The sequence below is a fragment of the Podarcis bocagei genome, assembly GCF_964188305.1.
Source record: "Podarcis bocagei genome assembly, chromosome: 9".
NCBI classification, from domain to species: Eukaryota; Metazoa; Chordata; class Lepidosauria; order Squamata; family Lacertidae; genus Podarcis; species Podarcis bocagei.
Window position 1 is genome coordinate 77,624,659 of NC_138134.1, and position 20,761 is coordinate 77,645,419.

General features: G+C 48.4%; 1 protein-coding gene across 4 annotated transcripts in view; it reads right to left on the reverse strand.

The window, feature by feature from the left end:
- Positions 1–7,676: 7,676 nt before the first annotated feature.
- The window catches only part of LOC308594844 (uncharacterized protein), a 30,782-nt gene continuing 17,697 nt past the window's right edge, over positions 7,677–20,761 (reverse strand). For all 4 annotated transcript variants that reach the window (XM_081208283.1, XM_081208284.1, XM_081208282.1 and 1 more), the window contains 2 exons: positions 16,607–16,716; positions 7,677–7,968 (listed from right to left, as the gene is read on the reverse strand). In XM_081208283.1, coding sequence (XP_081064409.1) covers positions 7,794–7,968; positions 16,607–16,716 — 285 coding nt within the window. In that variant the 3' untranslated portion in view covers positions 7,677–7,793. The remainder of the gene's footprint in view (positions 7,969–16,606; positions 16,717–20,761) is intronic.

The window sequence follows — 20,761 nt, forward strand, 5'->3', positions numbered from 1 at the left end:
TTCCGATAATTAAAGGCACCTCCCTCTTTAAGAACTGGCAAAGAACCCTGACCAAGTTCATCTGGCAGGGGAAGAGGGCCAGAGTAAAGCTGAAATACCTAACAGACTCGAGAGAAAGGTGCGGATTTGCGGTCCCAAATATTAGGCTATACTACGAAGCAGCCTGCATCTGCTGGATAAAGGAGTGGGCCACCCTTAAAAATACAGACCTCTTAGATCTGGAGGGCTTTAATATAAGATTCGGGTGGCATGCCTACCTATGGCAAGATAAAGGGGAGGTCCACAGAGGATTTTCTAATCATATAATCAGAGGCCCATTATTGGAAGTGTGGAAGAGGTATAAAACGATGATTGAGAAAGGTATCCCGTGGTGGCTCTCCCCAACTAACATTATTAAAATAAAAATAAATAAATATGGAAGATGAAAAATGCACGTATGAGGATATTCTAGAAAAGACAGAAACAGGATGGAGGGTGAAGCCTTATGAGGTACTGAAAGATAAAATAAAAGAATGGTTCCACTTTCATCAGATTTACGCCTTATGGGGTGAGCATAAGAGATTGGGCATGAATGAAAAAAAATCGAGGTTTCAGGTTGAAATCTTGGAAAGTAATAAAAAACTCCTCTCAAAAATGTATAAACAACTATTGGAATGGGACACTAAGGAAGATCAGGTGAAAGGGGTTATGGTAAAGTGGGAGAAAGACATTGGTCATAACATAGATTATAACAAATGGCAAATACTCTGGACGAAAGGTGTAAAATTTACAGCTTGTGTAGCGCTGCGGGAAAATCTAGAGAAAATGGTTTATCGCTGGTACTTGACCCCAGTAAAGTTAGGAAAAATGTATAAAACTGTTGACAACACCTGTTGGAGATGCAGAGATAAGGTTGGGACTTTCTTCCACATTTGGTGGACCTGTGATGTAATAAAAGAATTTTGGACGCAAATTCACGATGAAATGAAAAAAATTTTGAAGTATAACATCCCAAAAACCCCCGAGCTGTTTCTTTTAGGATTGATGGGTAAAGAAATAAAGAAAGTAGACCAAACCTTTTTTCAATATGCCATGGCTGCGGCGAGGATCCAAATAGCACAAAAATGGAAAACCTCTGACTTACCTGCTATAGGAGAGTGGCAACTGAGGCTATATCAATATATTGAACTAGCGAGATTAACACAAAAAATAAGACAATACAACTCAAGTAAATTTAAAGATGAATGGAATAAATTTTTAATTTATTTTGAAAATACCCAGGGAATAAATAACTTATCAGTAGACGTTAGCTGAAATCATCGATGTATATTTGCTTTATTATCACTGCAGAAATAATATAAGAATTGGTAACTCCAAGACCGAGTTGGACGGAAGCTCTGTTAACTGTATCTGCGTCTTTGGTCTTACCGTTTTACTTTTTCTTTCTCTTTTCTTTTTTAACTTGTTTTCTCTCTTTTTATATGTTTGTACTTGTAATACTTGTAACAGAATGTTAACTGTGTATTTTTTCTTAATAAAAATTTATATATATATATAAAAAAAGGAAAGTTCGGGGAGGCGAGTGCTTTTTCACACAGTGCACTTAAACTTGATTCCCTCCCTCCACAATAGGAAGGGGTGGCTGTCACCTTGGATGGTTTTGAAAATGATGTTCTGGCCCTCACTGGATGAAGAATTGGAACTTGAGGTATGGCTTCTGCCACATCATTCATGCCGAGGTCAGTGCAGTACATAGGTGAAAGAAAGTTCCAAGATTCGGCAGATGTGACACATGGCTAACAAGCTAAGATCTTGATCCAACAAGCAACCCCCTGCCTTATATGAAAGCAGAGTAGGCACAAATTTAGCACTGCAAACAGGCAAGCTAACAGGAACTCGTTCTGGAGGGCTGGACCTGATCTGTCTGGCATCTCCATGACCTTGGTGAGAGAGGCAACTCTGAACAAGACTGAATGCCCAACTCCTGCTACTTAGAGGATGGGCTAAGGGCAAGCTCTAGCAGCACCAGAGGGGGTCAGGATTGGAGGCAAAACTGGCACAGGAGGTGTGAGTGATGGGGGTGCAACGTGTCTAGGTGACATACGAGAGGACAGAGAGAAGCACTGGTACTCTACCATAAAGAAGGCTGATCACAAAGAAACAGTGGGGTCACTCAGAGGAGAAGATGGTGAAATGCAAACAGGGGACACAGAAAGGGCTGAACTCCTCAATGCCTTCTTTGCCTCAGTCTTCTCCGATAAAGAAAACAATGCCCGACCTGAAGAATTTGGAGCAAATGATTCAGCAAAGGAAACACAGCCCAGAATAACTAAGGAGATAGTACAAGAATACTTGGCTAGTTTAGATGTATTCAAGTCTCCAGGGCCAGATGAACTGCATCCAAGAGTATTAAAAGAACTGGCAGATGTGATCTCAGAACCACTGGCAGTCATCTTTGAGAATTCCTGGAGAACAGGCGAAGTCCCGGCAGACTGGAGGAGGGCAAATGTTGTCCCTATTTTCAAAAAGGGGAAAAGAGAGGACCCAAATAATTACCGCCCAGTCAGTCTGACATCAATACCAGGGAAGATTCTGGAGCAGATCATTAAGAAAACAGTCTGTGAGCACCTAGAAAGGAATGCTGTGATCACCAATAGTCAGCATGGATTTCTGAAAAATAAGTCATGTCAGACTAACCTGATCTCGTTTTTTGACAGAATTACAAGCCTGGTAGATGAAGGGAACTCAGTGGATATAGCCTACCTTGATTTCAGTAAGGCATTTGACAAGGTGCCCCATGATATTCTTGTAAAGAAGCTGGTAAAATGCGGTCTTGACTATGCTACCACTCAGTGGATTTGTAACTGGCTGACTGACCGAACCCAAAGGGTGCTCATCAATGGTTCCTCTTCATCCTGGAGAAGAGTGACTAGTGGGGTGCCACAGGGTTCTGTCTTGGGCCCGGTCTTATTCAACATCTTTATCAACGACTTGGATGATGGACTCAAGGGCATCCTGATCAAATTTGCAGATGACACTAAACTGGGAGGGGTGGCTAACACCCCAGAGGACAGGAACACACTTCAAAACGACCTTGACAGATTAGAAAACTGGGCCAAAACAAACAAGATGAATTTTAACAGGGAGAAATGTAAAGTATTGCACTTGGGCAAAAAAAATGAGAGGCACAAATACAAGATGGGTGACACCTGGCTTGAGAGCAGTACATGTGAAAAGGATCTAGGAGTCTTGGTTGACCACAAACTTGACATGAGCCAACAGTGTGATGCGGCAGCTAAAAAAGCCAATGCAATTCTGGGCCTCATCAATAGGAGTATAGCATCTAGATCAAGGGAAGTAATAGTGCCACTGTATTCTGCTCTGGTCAGACCTCACCTGGAGTACTGTGTCCAGTTCTGGGCACCACAATTCAAGAAGGACACTGACAAACTGGAACGTGTCCAGAGGAGGGCAACCAAAATGGTCAAAGGCCTGGAAACGATGCCTTATGAGGAACGGTTAAGGGAGCTGGGCATGTTTAGCCTGGAGAAGAGGAGGTTAGGAGACTTCCGGGTTGACGCGATCTGGAAATGGCGGATTCCCTCCGAGCTGCGGAGGGAATCGGCTCTACTGAGGACGGGTCTTTGCCGCGCCGGCGACGCGGGGACCCTTAAAAACCGCAGGCGCGGAAGCCTGCGGACTGAAGACTCGGCGGGTGCCTTAAGCGCCCCCCCTGATCCACGAAGAGCCTTTTTAAAGGCTGCGGAGAGGATACGGGGGTGGCGTGGCACTGAGAGTCGACCGCTACCTCGGTGGAGCGAAGCCGCGAGCCATGACCAGAGAGCGCTGACTTTCTTCCTTGAAAATCTGGACTGAAAGAATTACCCGTGAGTAAGACGGATTGGGACTTTAAAAATTTTACCCTGAATTGGAGACGACCGGGGGGTGTGCTAAAAGGAAGTCCGCACCCCCCCTTGCAGACGATCTAAGCAACGACATAAGAGCTAAGCTGGAGAGCCTACCCTTGGTGGGGTGAGTTAAAAAGGACACTAACTTTCAAGATTTAGCTAAAGGAAATTTTGTGCTGGAGAGTGGAGTTTTGGAGACCCTCTTTTTGTTTTAAACAACCCCCCCTCCCGGGCTCGGGAACGTCCTGCCTTTGTGCCTGTGTAAGAGCTGCGGAGTTTGACAGCTGTCAAAGCTGCCAAACGGGCAGTTTAAAGTGGAAAAATCACTATCTAAGATCCCTCTGGATTAAGACGAGTTATAATTGAGCCAAAACTGTTGGAAACAAAGTAATAATAATAAGTTAAAGGACTGTTGGAGAAAAGACTAATAAGTAACCAGATTCCCCCTAGGGGGAATTCTGTGAAACTACAATGGATACAATGGCTGTGGATGGAAAGTTACTAGTGGAAATCGAAAGGATGTTTCAATTGGTGGGAATCTTACAAGAGCAGAGCTTAGCCATGAATAAACAACTTATGACTATGACCTTGGGAACAGGCAACTCTGCTGTTTGTATTGAGGACCTGAATGAGAAAGAATCCACAGCTGAATGGGAAACAATGTCTACAGAGGTGGAAGAGACTAAACAAGAAAAAGAGAAAGTAACCTTGGGAAGCAACAACCAAAAGCTCACATCTGTGGAACACAAGCAAGGAGACTCTGGGAACATATCTACCACAAGTCTGCGAAAGATGCAGAAGAAGAAGGAGGAGGTTCTGGGACAATATGGAATACAGGAACTTAAAATAAAGAAATATGATTGGGGCCTCCGTTTGGACTTTGATTTTGAAGATACAGGCTTTGTGGAAATTCTTCAGCAGTTGCTTTCAAATCTCCTTGTGGGAAGAGAATATACTTTGATGGTGAAAGATCTTTTTCCAGACTCGACGACTGACATAAAGGACTACCAACAAGACCGGCGGAGAGGGACTGAAAGAGACTTGAAAGCCTCGGACGTGAGGAACCCAGGCTGAGAATCTTGACTTTGGATTCTTATTGGGAAGGGACAAAAACCGGGGATGGGAGGGAGGGAAGAGGAGATTCTTAAAAACTCTTAAGACTTTTAGGTTTGGTTAATATGACTTTTAATTAAGATAAAATGAAAAATCGATGGAAGAGAACTTAAGTCCAACTTAGGAAAATCAATTTTTTTTTTTTATTAGAAAAGAGGTAATAAAATGAATAAGATGGTTAAGAGGAGAAATACCAACTTGCCGATATAATCTTGGGAATTGGGATGCACGAGGGGGGGTGGGGGGAAGTCAGGGAACAAGGTTATGAAACGAGGATCTGCTGAATTTATACATGTTTGTGTCTTGTGTTATTTTTGTGTCTGTATTGTTTTTATAAAAGCGGAAAACCCAATAAAAAAATTTTTTTTTAAAAAAAAAGAGAAGAGGAGGTTAAGGGGTGATATGATAGCCATGTTCAAATATATAAAAGGATGTCACATAGAGGAGGGAGAAAGGTTGTTTTCTGCTGCTCCAGAGAAGCGGACACGGAGCAATGGATCCAAACTACAAGAAAGAAGATTCCACCTAAACATTAGGAAGAACTTCCTGACAGTAAGAGCTGTTCGACAGTGGAATTTGCTGCCAAGGAGTGTGGTGGAGTCTCCTTCTTTGGAGGTCTTTAAGCAGAGGCTTGACAACCATATGTCAGGAGTGCTCTGATGGTGTTTCCTGCTTGGCAGGGGGTTGGACTCGATGACCCTTGTGGTCTCTTCCAACTCTATGATTCTATGATTCACTGAAGAATTGATGCTTTTGAATTATGGTGCTGGAGGAGACTCTAGAGAGTCCCATGGACTGGAAGAAGATCAAACCTAACCATTCTGAAGGAAATCAGCCCTGATTGCTCACTGGAAGGACAGATCATGAAGCTGAGGCTGCAATACTTTGGCCACCTCATGAGAAGAGAATACTCCCTGGAAAAGACCCTGATGTTGGGAAAGATGGAGGGCACAAGGAGAAGGGGACGACAGAGGACGAGATGGTTGGACGGTGTTCTCGAAGCTACCAGCATGAGTTTGACCAAACTGCGGGAGGCAGGAGTGCCTGGCGTGCTCTAGTCCAGGGGGTCACAAAGAGTCGGACATGACTAAACGACTAAACAACAACAATGCAGAATTCTTTTAAAATTCAAATCTACTAACTTGGGGGACCATTCCGCCACATTCCATGATAAGACCTTCAATGTATTGTTGGCGACAATTGTATTGTTGACCCGCAGAATTCCTTATTGGAGTTATAACTTCATAGTCAAACAAGACTTGAACTGCATGTTTTCCCCAGAGGTTTGCATGGCATTGGGTGTGTGATGGCCTGGGAATCGGATTCAGAAGCTGAACCTGAGGAATCCCAGTCTGCACAGGAGTCCCCGCCTCCAGGACCGGCTGAGTCGGGGTAGGGGCTTGAATCTGAAGGGCCTGCACCTGTGCCGGATCCTCACTAGCAGACACCAGCTGAATCCGCTCTGGCTCCAGAGGTGATTGAGGACCCATTGCCTGCAGGTGCTCCACTCTCAGCCCCGTCAGGGAAAGGTGAGGTTGCCCCTGGGTCCAGTAACCCTCCAGCCTCTCCTGAGCTGCAGAGGCTCAGGGCAGAGAGGCAGAGGGAACTAAGTTCTCACAGGAGGAGTGCTCGCCCTAAGGCCAGGAGAGGCGAGTCACCTGTAGTCCGGGCCCACCCTAGGCCTCAGAGGAAATAAAGGCCAGTCAACCCAGTCCCAGGTTGTGGGAGCAACATTGTTGGAATCCTGTTTCTGCCAGCACCCAGACCTGCTCTTCTGGAGTTCCTGACCACGCCCGGCTTTTTGCTTTGGACCCCGCTTCACCCTTGGTGGACAGCCTCCAGACCCTCAACCCAGGACCGGACTCAGACCATGCCTCACAGTTGAACTGTTCATTAAAGAATCAATCCAGTTCTACATTTTGATTTAATTCCCTATCTTTGTCCACAAACACAGACCCGCCTCCTATTAAAGGGTTAAAAACTCCTTTTTAGTAGTTGGAATTTGGCTTGTTGATTTCAGGTCAGGGAGGCCTAATTCTTCCGGATTAAGAAATCTTCTTTGGAGTCATTCAACAGAAGTTATAGAATAAAGCCACTTCCGACATCAGGAGGAGGTGGTGTTGCAGGCTTCCAGCCCCCGCGCGATCAGGGGAATCCTCGGGCTGCGTCATCCCCTGAGCCAGCCAAATAAATAAATACATGACAAAAGTTCAACTTCTGTCCCCTGGATCCTTGACACCTGTTGCAATATCACTGCAGTAGTGTCACCAGGAAAAAGATATATGCATGAAATCGGCTAGAATACACTGGAGGAGGTGAATACGATACAATACTTGACTATACTACACTCAAATGCTGAAATGTTTCTTTGATTGTCCTTGAATCTTCCTGCCACACTTCCCACCCTCTCCTGCCACACTATTCTAGCATGCAAGCTCCTGTGCCTCTGTCTTCACACGAAAGGAAAACAGTGCCTAGTCTGGAGAGAACTGAATAAACAATTTCTACCCTAAAAGCTTCAGGAAAGAGAAGGCTGTGATCCTTTAGATAAACCTTGATCTAATATCCAGTCCTTCCAAGATATCAGTAATCAAAAGGACAAACTAGAAACCAGATCTATCTGTTCTAACATTGCTAGGTAGATACACACAGTTAATCTATTGAAACGCACACAGATTGAATTCTTCCACACTTTATTTCAGTACCCAACTAAGCCTTTGCTGCTGTAAAATGGCTCTTTTCCAGCCTCGGTATAGCAGGATTGACAAAGTGGCATAGATTGCAGATAATCAGTTATTTCATCCACTTTTGAATAGGTTTCCTTTTGCAGATGCACCGTTTTAGGTCGTGGCAATAAACATCACGCCAACAAGTATAAATATGCTGACAGCCCCTTTTGATGATGACACAGTTGGTTGTATCTGGTTTTGCAGGACCTTTATTTGCTGGAAGATTATAATCCCAGTAGCTGAAAAGGAGAGGAGAAACTACTCAGTCTGAATACTTTATTCTGTACCTACTAGAATGAAATGCTTCCCTATCCTCCACACACTTACTCATTATTTTTGCAGTAACCCAGCAAGTTATTCAGAGAAGAATTCTCTTTAGGTCTAGAGCACTCCCCTGCCTCTCTGCCCTACCCTGTAGTCAGAGCTTACAGACTTTCTGCACTACCACCAACACCAGATGAGTCTCATTTTATTCCCCATATCAAGAAGTTTTTAATGATTGCTTTTTATGTTTTGATATATGCTGTGAGCTGCCCAGAGTGTTTGGGGGAAACTAGCAGATGGGTGGGGTATTATTATTATTATTATTATTATTATTATTATTATTATTATTATTATTATTTGATTGGAAGGCAAATCATGTGCTAGCCTGCAGAAACACGTATATCCAACCAGCACTTATTGTGCTTTCCTCAGGAAAATAAGGTGGGAAATATTCTTGCAGGCAAACCCTATAAATTAATAAATGGTAGGATTTTGATTATTTGGAGTGTTGAAGGGAAGATTGCAGGCCAGTGGGAAAATACAGGCTAAGCCTCCTTTCCAAGGCAGTACCTCACCTGTGACAAAGTTGCACGGTGTGATGGCCTGGGACTCGGACTTGGACTCGGAACCAGAGGAGTCTCAATCCGCACCGGATCCTTTGCCTCAGGTGGCATCTGAACCTAGTCTGGGGCCTGATTCTGAAGAGCCCCAGTCTGCACAGGTTCTCCTGCAACAAGCACCAGCTGGGCCGTGTCAGGGGCCTGAGCCTGCCCTGGCTCCAGATGCAGGGATGACCTCGTTGCCTTCAGCTGGGCCATCACTTACAGCTGCTCCACTACCGGTTGGGTCAGGAGAGGCTGAGGCGGCCTCTGGGTCTAGTAATGCACCAGTGTCTCCCGAGATGCAGAGACTGAGGTCTGAGAGAAGGAGAGGCCTTTGGGCGAGTCAGGGAGGTGAGTCACCGGGGATCAGGACCGGCTGTTACCCTGACAAAGATAAAAGGCTGTTGGACCCCGCCCCAGGTTGCGGGAGCAACATTGCTGTTTGCTAGAACCTGCCTGAGACCCTGTACCTGTCCTTGCCTGGTTTCCTGCCTTGTGTCCTTCCTTGGCTCTGTCGGACTGACTCCTCGTGGAACCCTTTGATTCGGACCGGACCTGAACCGTGTTGCTCGGGTTACCCCAGGGCCCACAGCACACACAGTTTACAGAGAGGGCAATCCTAATCTTAATCCGGACCACCAGGCAATTTGATAGTAGCATTTTCCAGTCTTTGTCTTTTGCCCATTCAGAGAACAAAGCAGGAGAAGACAGAGAGGGAACAGGGGTTGTGGGAGGGGTGTCTACCATTGGCAAGTGCCACAGCTCAGTAGCAGAGCATCTGATTTGAAAGCAGAAAGTCATTTTATGACTTACTAAATGTGTGCTCTTTTTTTGTGCTAGGGAAGTTGGGAAGAACCTTTGAAAGTGGGATACTTTGGAATTCACTGCTAAGGGGACATTTTTAGGGGTTTACAGCTGACATTTCCACAGTTTTATTTGCTGCATCTTTTGCTAGCTTAAATCTCTGCTGAGGTTCTCTCATCAAAGAGTACTCACCCCACACTTGGGTCTTGGTTTCCAGGATTCCCAACACACAGAGTGTGGGCTGCCTTTGCATCAGAGAAGCTTGAAAAGCAGTTGCTTTGGTGCACCCCAGGTCCCTTCCCTCTGGACTGCTGGAGGAAGTGGAAGGGTGGTGGCAGCAACGGCCAGAGAATAAATCCCACTGGTTGCACTCCAGGGTTGTTGTGTTGCAGCTGGGCAACAAAGGTGGTGTGAGAGGCTCATTTAATCACACCTTTCCTGCCCGTGGATTTTGTACTTTTCAATTTTAACCATGTGCATTTTTAAAAATGTTTTGTAAACCACTTTGAAGCTCTCTGGAAACTAATTGGAATATAAATTAAATCATCATAATAAATAGCTGTCAGGGGTTCAGGAGCAGAGGCAAGGGCAAGGGAGGAAACAGAGAGCGAGGGGGAGGAGGCAGAAGAAAAGATGAGTGATGACGACGACCCGAGATCTCCGAGTCTTTCCAGTGAATCAGAAGATTCACAGAAAGGAGCACCAGTGGTCAGGGCAAGGGGGGAGCCTAGGGGGACACCCCAGGAAGATAGAGCCAGAGGGGACTCCGAGGAGAGCAGTTGGAAATCGGGACCAGCGTCACAGCCAGAGAGCAGGGAAGAGGAAGAGCGCCAGAGATCAAGCGCTGGCAGCTCGCAACAGGGGGGAGGGCACGAGTCAGGAGTGGCCACACCTCCATCGGGGAGCGAAGAAATGGTCAGACGGAAAGTGGAAGGTTGGGCGCGCGCGCCAAGTTCAAATGCACAGGAAAGTGACGCAGTAGGCAGCCAGGAAAGGGAGCCAGGTCCTAAAGCCCGGCGCAAGGAGACAGGGAGTTCCGGGGGGTCGGCGTCAGAAGAATCCAGGAAGGAAGAGACCCCGGGGGGCAGAGGGACCCAGAGGAGAGCAGTCAGGCGGAAAAGGTGGAGCAGGGCTAGGATATTAAGTTGGTGCACAAGGGGCGGAGACTCAGACGGAGCTTCGCCGATCTAGCCATTAGACGTAGAGTTGCACGCAGCAGCTTGAGAATGGAAACTGTAACTCAATAAAGACTTTTACTTAATGACCGCTGGCTAGCGTGATCCTCTGTGAGCTAGGATCTTGAAGCAGCTCTGACAGTAAGCTCCGTCTCCAAATTGTGGGCATCTACAGCCTCGAGGAGAGGAGAGAAGCAGGTGCCTACTAGCTAGCTCACGAACGGCAGACAACATGACGGCTGAGCAGCAGATAGAGGAACTCAGAAAAGCAGTGTCACAACTGAATGCCGAGGCTCTCGCATCCAGGAAGAGAGAGGAGGAGGCAGCTGCCGCCTGCAGGGATCTCCAGGTCAGGTTGGACATGCTTACGAAGCAAGGGCAACTGACACCCAAACAGGAGGGAATTGGGTTGGCGAGACGAACAGGCGGGCTGGTCTCTCACTTCGATGGGAACCTGCAGCAGTACCCCAACTTTAGAGCAGATGTAATGTGCGCACTGGAACTGCTGAAAAAAGACTTTAGAGATGAGCAAGAGAAAGTGGGGTTCATCATGTCCCATTTGCATGGGGAAGCTAAAGCATGGCTGCGCAATTTGTGGAGGGATAAGGATCCGGCGCTCCAAAATGCGGATGCCTTTATTAAAGCGATGGATGGGTGTTTCTTATCAAGCATTGACGTGGATCTTGCTCGGCAACAGATACATGGACTGAAACAAGGAAGGGCCAGCGTAAGGCAGTATCATGCCCGCTTTTTCGCTTTGGTCAGTGCTCTGGAATGGGACAGGGATTCGGCTCCTGTAAGAGACCTGTTTTGGGAGGGATTGCACGGCTCTGTTAAAGATGAAATTGCGAGGGGGGAGAGACCCCGGACCACGCAGGAGATCGTTCAGAGGGCGCTAGCCGTGGGGGTGCGGCTGGAAGAACGTCCGTGGAGCAGGGACGAAGGGCGTGGCGGGCGCGAACCAGCCAGGGGCTCCTCCTTCCTTCCCAGAGAAGCAGCGCGTGCGCAATCCACGCCTCCACAAGGAGGAGGTGTGGAAACTATGGAGGTTGGAAGTGCAAGGGCTCAATCAGCAGCCAGAGCCCTAGCACCGACAACATTGAAAGCGAAGCCTCCTAGAGGGAACAGGAAGTGTTACATCTGCGAGGATCCAGGGCATATGGCGAAAGAGTGTCCCCGGAGGCTCCACAAGCACACTGCAGCCTCAGCAATGGTAACTGCAGCAACGCAACAAGGAGGACCACAGCAGGGAAACGACGATGTCTGGCTGGAGGAAGAGGCAATGGGGCCCAGCCAGACGTGTCAGTAAAGAAGTCCCCGGAGATTTCTCTGCCCATGGACCCCCTCCCGCCCAAACCAGTAGTGAGGCTCACCGCATCGCTCCAGCTGCCCAGTGGAATCACCATGGACGTGCCGCTCACCATTGACTCGGGAAGCAATGCGGACTTTATAGGGCAGGACTTTGTAGACCGGCACGCTATACAGTTGCTGCCGGCCACGCTGCCCCTGCAGGTGGTCACGGTGGATGGCAGGGAGCTGCTAGGGGGGCAAGTGGTGAAGCAGACGCCACCAATGGTGATGCGCCTTGGGAATCACAAGGAAATCATCAGCTTCAACGTCACTCAACTATCGGACACGCCCATTGTATTGGGCATGAGTTGGCTGGACAAGCACAGCCCAACGCTGGCTTGGTACCAGAGGCAGCTGACCTTCGGCTCTTCCTTTTGTGCTGAACACTGCATCGTCCCCCGGCAGGAAGGAGAGGAAGAGGAGTCACAGCTGCGGCTAGGCACACTGCAAGCGATTCCCCACAAGTACGCAGAATTTTTGGAGGTTTTCTGCGAGAAGGAGGCAGACAGGCTACCCCCCCACAGACCATATGACTGCAAAATTGACCTGCTGCCGGGGGCGGCGCTGCCTAAAGGGAAGCTGTATTCCATGTCAGAGGACGAACTGCAGGAACTCAAAGAGTTCATAGATCATAATTTGGAGCGCGGTTTCATCCGGGAGTCCAAGGCAGCGGGGGGCAGTCCGGTATTCTTTGTTAATAAGCGGGACACGCCCCAAAAAAGACTGGTGGTGGACTATCGCATCTTAAACAGTGTGACCAAGCCATCGGACTTCCCCATGCCCCGGATCGACGACCTCCTCACAAAGGTACGGAAGGGCAGCGTGTTCACCAAGTTAGACCTGCGAGGGGCGTACAACCTCATTCGCATGCGGGAAGGGGATGAGTGGAAGACGGCCATGTTCACGCCTCTGGGCACCTACGAATATAGAGTTATGCCTTTTGGATTGCAAAATGGCTCCCACGTTTTTCAAGCGTTCATGCATCACGTGTTGGCGGGGCTCCTCTACAAGACGTGCGTCTGTTTCTTAGATGACATCCTGATCTTTTCGGAATCGCAGCAGGAGCATGACAGACACGTCAGAGAAGTGCTAAGCAGGCTACAGCAGCATAGGCTCTACGCCAAGCTGGAGAAGTGCCAATTCGACGTGACGGAGGTGGATTTTCTGGGCTACAAGTTGTCTGACAAGGGGCTCGCCATGGACAGCGCCAAGGTTCGAGCGGTGTTGGACTGGAAGAGCCCACGCAACCGGAAGGAGGTCCAACGGTTTGTCGGCTTCGCGAACTTCTATCGCAAGTTTATCAAAGGCTTCGCTATGCAGACAGCGGCCATCACGGACACGCTTAGCTCCAAGAAAAAGAAGTTCATCTGGACAGAGCAGGCGGAGCAGTCCTTTCAGGCACTCAAGCATCTCTTCGCGTCTGAAGAGCAGCTGCTGCATGTCGACCCCAGCAGGCCGATGAGGGTGGAGACAGATGCCTCGGACAGAGCCATGGGAGCAGTCCTGCTGCAGAAAGACCCGCAGGGGGTTTGGCGGCCGGGAGCGTTTTACTCCAGGAAGCTCAGCAAGTCCGAACAGAATTACACCATCTGGGACAGGGAGTTGCTGGCCATTCATGCAGCATTCAAAGCATGGAGGCACTTCCTGATCGGCGCCAAGCACACGGTGCAGGTCTGCACGGACCACAAGAATCTGGAGCACTGGCGCACGGCACAGTTCCTGAACCAGAGGCAGATACGTTGGGCTGAGTTCTTTGCGAACTTTAACTTCCGAATAGAGTATGTCCCGGGGGACACCAACATCATGGCGGACGCTCTCTCTCGTAAGCCACAATATCTGGAGGACGCCAAGCCAGCGGCCGCCATGCACATCTTCGCACCAACAGTGTGGGCGTGCGCTGCGGCAACAGTGGACCTGGAGGCGGTGCGGCGAGCGTTGCAGGATGACTCCTTCGCGCAAGCAAAGATGGCAGAGGTGCAAAGGGGTACGGCAGCGACCGACGGGTTCCAGCTGAGAGATGGATTGCTCATCCGTAAAGGGGCCATCTACGTGCCGGGAGACGAACTTCGCGCCAAGGTACTGCAGCAGCTGCACGACGCGCCCACTGCCGGGCACTTTGGCAAGGAGAAGACGGTGGAATTAGTCGCCAGGGACTTCTGGTGGCCCGGAATGAGAGGGGAGGTCGCGGACTACGTGGCGCGGTGTGACACCTGCCAGAGGGCCAAACCGGTGCACAGACCGCCGGCCGGACTGTTGGAACCGCTGCAAACTCCGGTCGAACCATGGGAGAGAGTGGCCCTGGACTTTGTCACGGATCTGCCCAGCTCGAGGGGCAAGACGGCCGTGCTGGTGGTGGTGGACTTGTTCTCCAAGATGGCACATTTCATTCCGTGTGCCAAGGTGGCCACGGCGGAGCAAACCACCAAACTGTTCATAGACCACGTGTTCAAGGTTCACGGTCTGCCACGGTCTATTCTGTCCGACCGGGGGCGGCAGTTCATCTCGAATTTCTGGCAGAAGCTGATGGGCTTCCTGAACGTCAAGATCAACCTAGCGTCGGCGAGACACCCGCAGACCAACGGGCAGGCGGAGCGGGTCAATGCCATCATGCAGCAGTACCTGAGATGTTATGCGAATCAACAGCCTGCAACGTGGGTGGATTACCTGCCGCTCGCCGAGTTTGCCTACAACAACACGAAGCACGTGTCCACGGGGGTCACGCCGTTCTTCGCTAACAACGGGAGGCACCCCAGAACCTTCCCGGGACTGGAAAGGATGGGGGAGGGGGAGCCGCAGTCAGCAGATGCGTTCGCGTCGGAGTTGCAGGAGGTCCACGATCAGCTGCGACGACACCTGGAGCTGGCCAAACATGCATACAAGGTGCAAGCGGACAAACACAGAAGGGTTGGCGAAGAGATCCATGTGGGAGACTGGGTCTGGTTAGCAGCCCACGCGGTGCCAGCCAGGTCGTTGGCCAAGAAGAAGCTGGGGCATAAGCAACTGGGGCCCTACCAAGTCGAAGAGCAGGTCAACCCGGTGGCTTTCAGGCTGGCGCTGCCGGAGGGTTCCAGAATGCATCCGGTGTTCCACAGATCGGTGCTCACTCCCTACAACGCACCGCACAGGTTTCAGGAACCCGGAACGGCACCGAGTCCGCTCAGAGAAGGAACCGGGCACGCGGGAGTGGCACAGAAGGAACGCATCAACGAAGTCACGGAGATTTTGGACTCCAGATGGGGGGAAGAAGGGGTAGAATACCTTCTCGCCAAGGAGGGCACCCCGGCCAGTGCGAACAGCTGGGTGCCGGGCTACGCCTTGGACGAACCTCTGCTCAAAGACGAGTTTCATGCCCTCTTCCCACATAGACCAATGCCAGGAGACTTTTTCGACGACTGGCTTTTCACGCCAACGCTTTCTGCCAGCACGTTCCGGGGGTTCGACTCGGACGAGGACCCGATACGAGACGCCCGTTCCCCGGAGGGGTCACCCTCGGGATCTGCCTCAGAACCCTCGTATTGGTGGGACGATAGACCAGAGGAGCAGTGGCGCAGGGAGTGGCTGGAAGGTCCAGGACGAGCAACGCCGCCAGGAGGAAGTGAGGGAGAGACGGACATGGACGTTTTCGGGGACGACCCTGGTTTCGAGCACGGCAGCACAGAGATGGAAGCGGAGGTGACCGTCGTCGACGAGAGCAGGGAGGCAGAACCGGGAGACTTCAGATGGAGGCCCGCCACGGGAAGCGAACTGTATCCGACGTTCGTCCCTCTGACACAGCAGCACCCAGTTCCCGCACCGGAAGGAGGGGAGGGGGGAACGGGGGGCTTCGAGGGGGGATGGATGTCAGGGGTTCAGGAGCAGAGGCAAGGGCAAGGGAGGAAACAGAGAGCGAGGGGGAGGAGGCAGAAGAAAAGATGAGTGATGACGACGACCCGAGATCTCCGAGTCTTTCCAGTGAATCAGAAGATTCACAGAAAGGAGCACCAGTGGTCAGGGCAAGGGGGGAGCCTAGGGGGACACCCCAGGAAGATAGAGCCAGAGGGGACTCCGAGGAGAGCAGTTGGAAATCGGGACCAGCGTCACAGCCAGAGAGCAGGGAAGAGGAAGAGCGCCAGAGATCAAGCGCTGGCAGCTCGCAACAGGGGGGAGGGCACGAGTCAGGAGTGGCCACACCTCCATCGGGGAGCGAAGAAATGGTCAGACGGAAAGTGGAAGGTTGGGCGCGCGCGCCAAGTTCAAATGCACAGGAAAGTGACGCAGTAGGCAGCCAGGAAAGGGAGCCAGGTCCTAAAGCCCGGCGCAAGGAGACAGGGAGTTCCGGGGGGTCGGCGTCAGAAGAATCCAGGAAGGAAGAGACCCCGGGGGGCAGAGGGACCCAGAGGAGAACAGTCAGGCGGAAAAGGTGGAGCAGGGCTAGGATATTAAGTTGGTGCACAAGGGGCGGAGACTCAGACGGAGCTTCGCCGATCTAGCCATTAGACGTAGAGTTGCACGCAGCAGCTTGAGAATGGAAACTGTAACTCAATAAAGACTTTTACTTAATGACCGCTGGCTAGCGTGATCCTCTGTGAGCTAGGATCTTGAAGCAGCTCTGACAATAGCCATATAAGCACATATATATCTTGGCTCTCTTCAAATACTACTTGGTTATGAAAGTTCCCAGGTGATGAGGAATCTAGACTTACAGTTTCTTGATTCTAAACGATCTATCATAGCAATGCCATTCTGAGCCTACCATCGAAACTCCAATAAAATAGTCGGTCGGTTTGTTCTTCACTCTGGATACAGCAAAGGCCTACAACACAGAAAAGAAGAAATTCTAGTTTTCCTCTTAAAACTTTCCACATAATGCCCCTTCCCCAGGAAGACAAAGTAGACTATATATTGTTCTGTGTGTAGCAGTATCTCACTGTGGCAGGATTTATCATAAACTACAGTATACACAGCCATTCAAATACCTGAATGCAGCCACCTTGACTCAAACGTAGGGAGCTCACTACATCACTGGAAACTCTGCAAAGTCAGTGTGTGTTTATGGAGAAAACCCTCCACCAAGGGTGGAGCCTGCAAGCACAATGATGTGTCTTTTTCTTCTCTGTGTTGCTGTGAGGCTCGCTCTTGTATGATAAGGCTTTCATAAGTTTGAATTTTCCCAGACATTACCAGGATTTCAAAGGTAGAATAGAGATCCCATGGGGAATTTCTGAAATGTGGCGCTATGCCCTGGATCTTAGGCAAGTCAATTGAAAAAAATCGTCATTGTTTTTTACATTTTTTTTGTAGCTGAAACTGACACAATGGCTGCTACATTGGCAGACCCTGTGCTCATAAAACCTTAAAATCTGCCAGTTGGTGTTCAGGTGAATACAGGTTAAGAGGGGTAAAGGGTGCTTTTGTGGATGCAAATGTTTACGAGATTCCTTTGGGGAAAACATATATCCCTTTGGGGTGTCATTTTCTTCCCTCAAGAAAAGCAAGAAAAAATAGAGGGGTGAGTATGTTTATATCTTTTCAGTCCTTTTCAGGAGGTCTGAAAAGAATGGGGAAGGCCAATAAGAATGATAAGGCGGAAACGAAGGAGCAAAAATGCCTAGGTCTTGGTCTCACTGAGCAGCAGAAAACTTCAGCTGGTGAAAAATGCAATGGCCAGATTGATGTCCAGAACAAGTTCCCCTTAGGAACCCACCATACCCTGGGCCTCTCTCTCTCTTTTATTATTATTGAAGATTTTCTTAGACAAACAGATTCTTAAAATACATGCAATACCAACAAAATAGCATTCACTATGTTATAAAGGTGATAAAGAATATAAATGGGAAAAGAAAAGAATGGAAAAGAACAGAAGAAAGAAAAAACAAAGAGAAAGAAAAAGAATGAAAGTGTGAATAAAGGCAGACATAATGATATCCACTGTTTGAGTCAGCAAAGAAAAGAAACTTCCGACCCTAGCCAATGTACTAATTTACAATTAAACTATTATTTACACAGTTGTGCGAAGTTGTTTTTCGTTAACTTAATTTAACTTTATCTAACAAATACTTTCTATTGCATGGCTCATTCAATAGCTGCCAGAAAGCATCTGAGGCCTTTCTCAATGTCCCCTACCCCTGAGTGGTTAGGAGGATTGCAAAAAGAGAAGGGGCCTTTTCTGTGGTGGCTCCCCAATTATGGAATGTTCTTCCCAGAGAGGCTTCCCTTGTGCCATCATTACATGCCTTTAGGCAAAGGGCAAAGCCATTCCTCTTAATTAATCTATGGCCTGTAGAAGTGTGGGGGAGAGGACTGTTATTATGATCATTATTTTATTATCAGGCTGTCTGTTAGTATACTTTATTATTATTTCATTGTGTTTCTATCTCCGATATTCTATAATGTGTTTTTAATGTTGTGTGTATATATATATATATATATATATATATATATATATATATATATATATATGCAGGTTTTGGTGTTTTCGGGTATCTTCCCGTGTAAGAGTTGGGGTGTCTAGGCGACGTTTCGACGAGGTCTCACTCGTCATCTTCAGGCTGGTGCTTTCGGCTTCTTGTTACTAGAACAGAGCAGGATCTCAGTGTTTGAGTTCCTATAAATACTGTTGAGGGGGTGTGGTGTATAGCCTCCAACGTTCTGGGCAGAGAGGAAGTTCCCAGGTTATTGTGCCTTTTCTTCTTTTGTTCATTAATTACTTGAGGGATATCTTGAGTGATTTCTTGAGTGATATTCTGAGTACCACTTAGGAGGGTCATTAGGTGTGGATTAGTTGCTAAAGCTTTCGTGTCTTGACCTCTTGAGCTTGTGAAGAGTTTTTCTGAGTTTTTCTGAGAAGAGTTTTTCTGAGAAGATGGCTGTACTGCACTTAGTTGTGCTCTGGCTTGGCTTCGTGTATAGGGGCGAGCTGTGGTTTTGTGCCCTGTGCCAGCCAGATCTGTGTAGGGATTGCAGGGGGGTGCAGCATCCGGAGGTGCCACTATGGTTTGGCTACTGGATGGTATCTGTAATTTATCTGTGGAGAGGGTCTGGGTTTGGGTCTGGTGTGGTTGATTGGAGATGGCGTTCTGTGTGCCTCTGGTTCTGGTGTCGGTTTTTGTGGGGAGGGCTAATTTCCAGATGTCTGGCAGGCGGGACGTGTCGTCACGCTTGTTCATGTTGTGAGGGTGTTTCTCTATCTCGATGGCTTCCATGATTATTCTCTTGTGGTGATGTTCCATGTTAAAGAGCAATTTGGAATCTGCAAAATTAATTTCGTGTCCTGTTTCTTTCATGTGTTGGTAAAGAGAGGAAGTTTTTTCTTCTTTTTTGACGGCATTCTTGTGTTCTGCGATACGTGCATTTATTCGTCTGTTTGTTTGTCCAATGTACGTGGCTGGGCAGACTTTGCAGGGTATTTCATAGACCCCTTGGTTTTCTAACTGGATTTTATCTTTTGGGTTTCTGAGGATATTGGCTATTTTTTGGTTGGTGCAAAAGGCTGTTTTGATATTGTGTTTATGGAGGATTTTGCTAATTTTATCTGTGGTGCCCTTGATATAAGGAAGGAGGGCCATGCCATTGTTTTCTTCTGTGTCTTGGTTTTTGGGGGGTGTTTCTTTTTGGATTAGCTTCGTAACACCCCCCAAAAACCAAGACACAGAAGAAAACAATGGCATGGCCCTCCTTCCTTATATCAAGGGCACCACAGATAAAATTAGCAAAATCCTCCATAAACACAATATCAAAACAGCCTTTTGCACCAACCAAAAAATAGCCAATATCCTCAGAAACCCAAAAGATAAAATCCAGTTAGAAAACCAAGGGGTCTATGAAATACCCTGCAAAGTCTGCCCAGCCACGTACATTGGACAAACAAACAGACGAATAAATGCACGTATCGCAGAACACAAGAATGCCGTCAAAAAAGAAGAAAAAACTTCCTCTCTTTACCAACACATGAAAGAAACAGGACACGAAATTAATTTTGCAGATTCCAAATTGCTCTTTAACATGGAACATCACCACAAGAGAATAATCATGGAAGCCATCGAGATAGAGAAACACCCTCACAACATGAACAAGCGTGACGACACGTCCCGCCTGCCAGACATCTGGAAATTAGCCCTCCCCACAAAAACCGACACCAGAACCAGAGGCACACAGAACGCCATCTCCAATCAACCACACCAGACCCAAACCCAGACCCTCTCCACAGATAAATTACAGATACCATCCAGTAGCCAAACCATAGTGGCACCTCCGGATGCTGCACCCCCCTGCAATCCCTACACAGATCTGGCTGGCACAGGGCACAAAACCACAGCTCGCCCCTATACACGAAGCCAAGCCAGAGCACAACTAAGTGCAGTACAGCCATCTTCTCAGAAAAACTCTTCTCAGAAAAACTCAGAAAAACTCTTCACAAGCTCAAGAGGTCAAGACACGAAAGCTTTAGCAACTAATCCACACCTAATGACCCTCCTAAGTGGTACTCAGAATATCACTCAAGAAATCACTCAAGATATCCCTCAAGTAATTAATGAACAAAAGAAGAAAAGGCACAATAACCTGGGAACTTCCTCTCTGCCCAGAACGTTGGAGGCTATACACCACACCCCCTCAACAGTATTTATAGGAACTCAAACACTGAGATCCTGCTCTGTTCTAGTAACAAGAAGCCGAAAGCACCAGCCTGAAGATGACGAGTGAGACCTCGTCGAAACGTCGCCTAGACACCCCAACTCTTACACGGGAAGATACCCGAAAACACCAAAACCTGCATTCCTGTACCCGTGAAAATCTACGAAAGCAAGGGTGGGTCATTGAGCAGAGCCAAATAACAGCTTAGGGCCCGGAGAGCTCCAAGG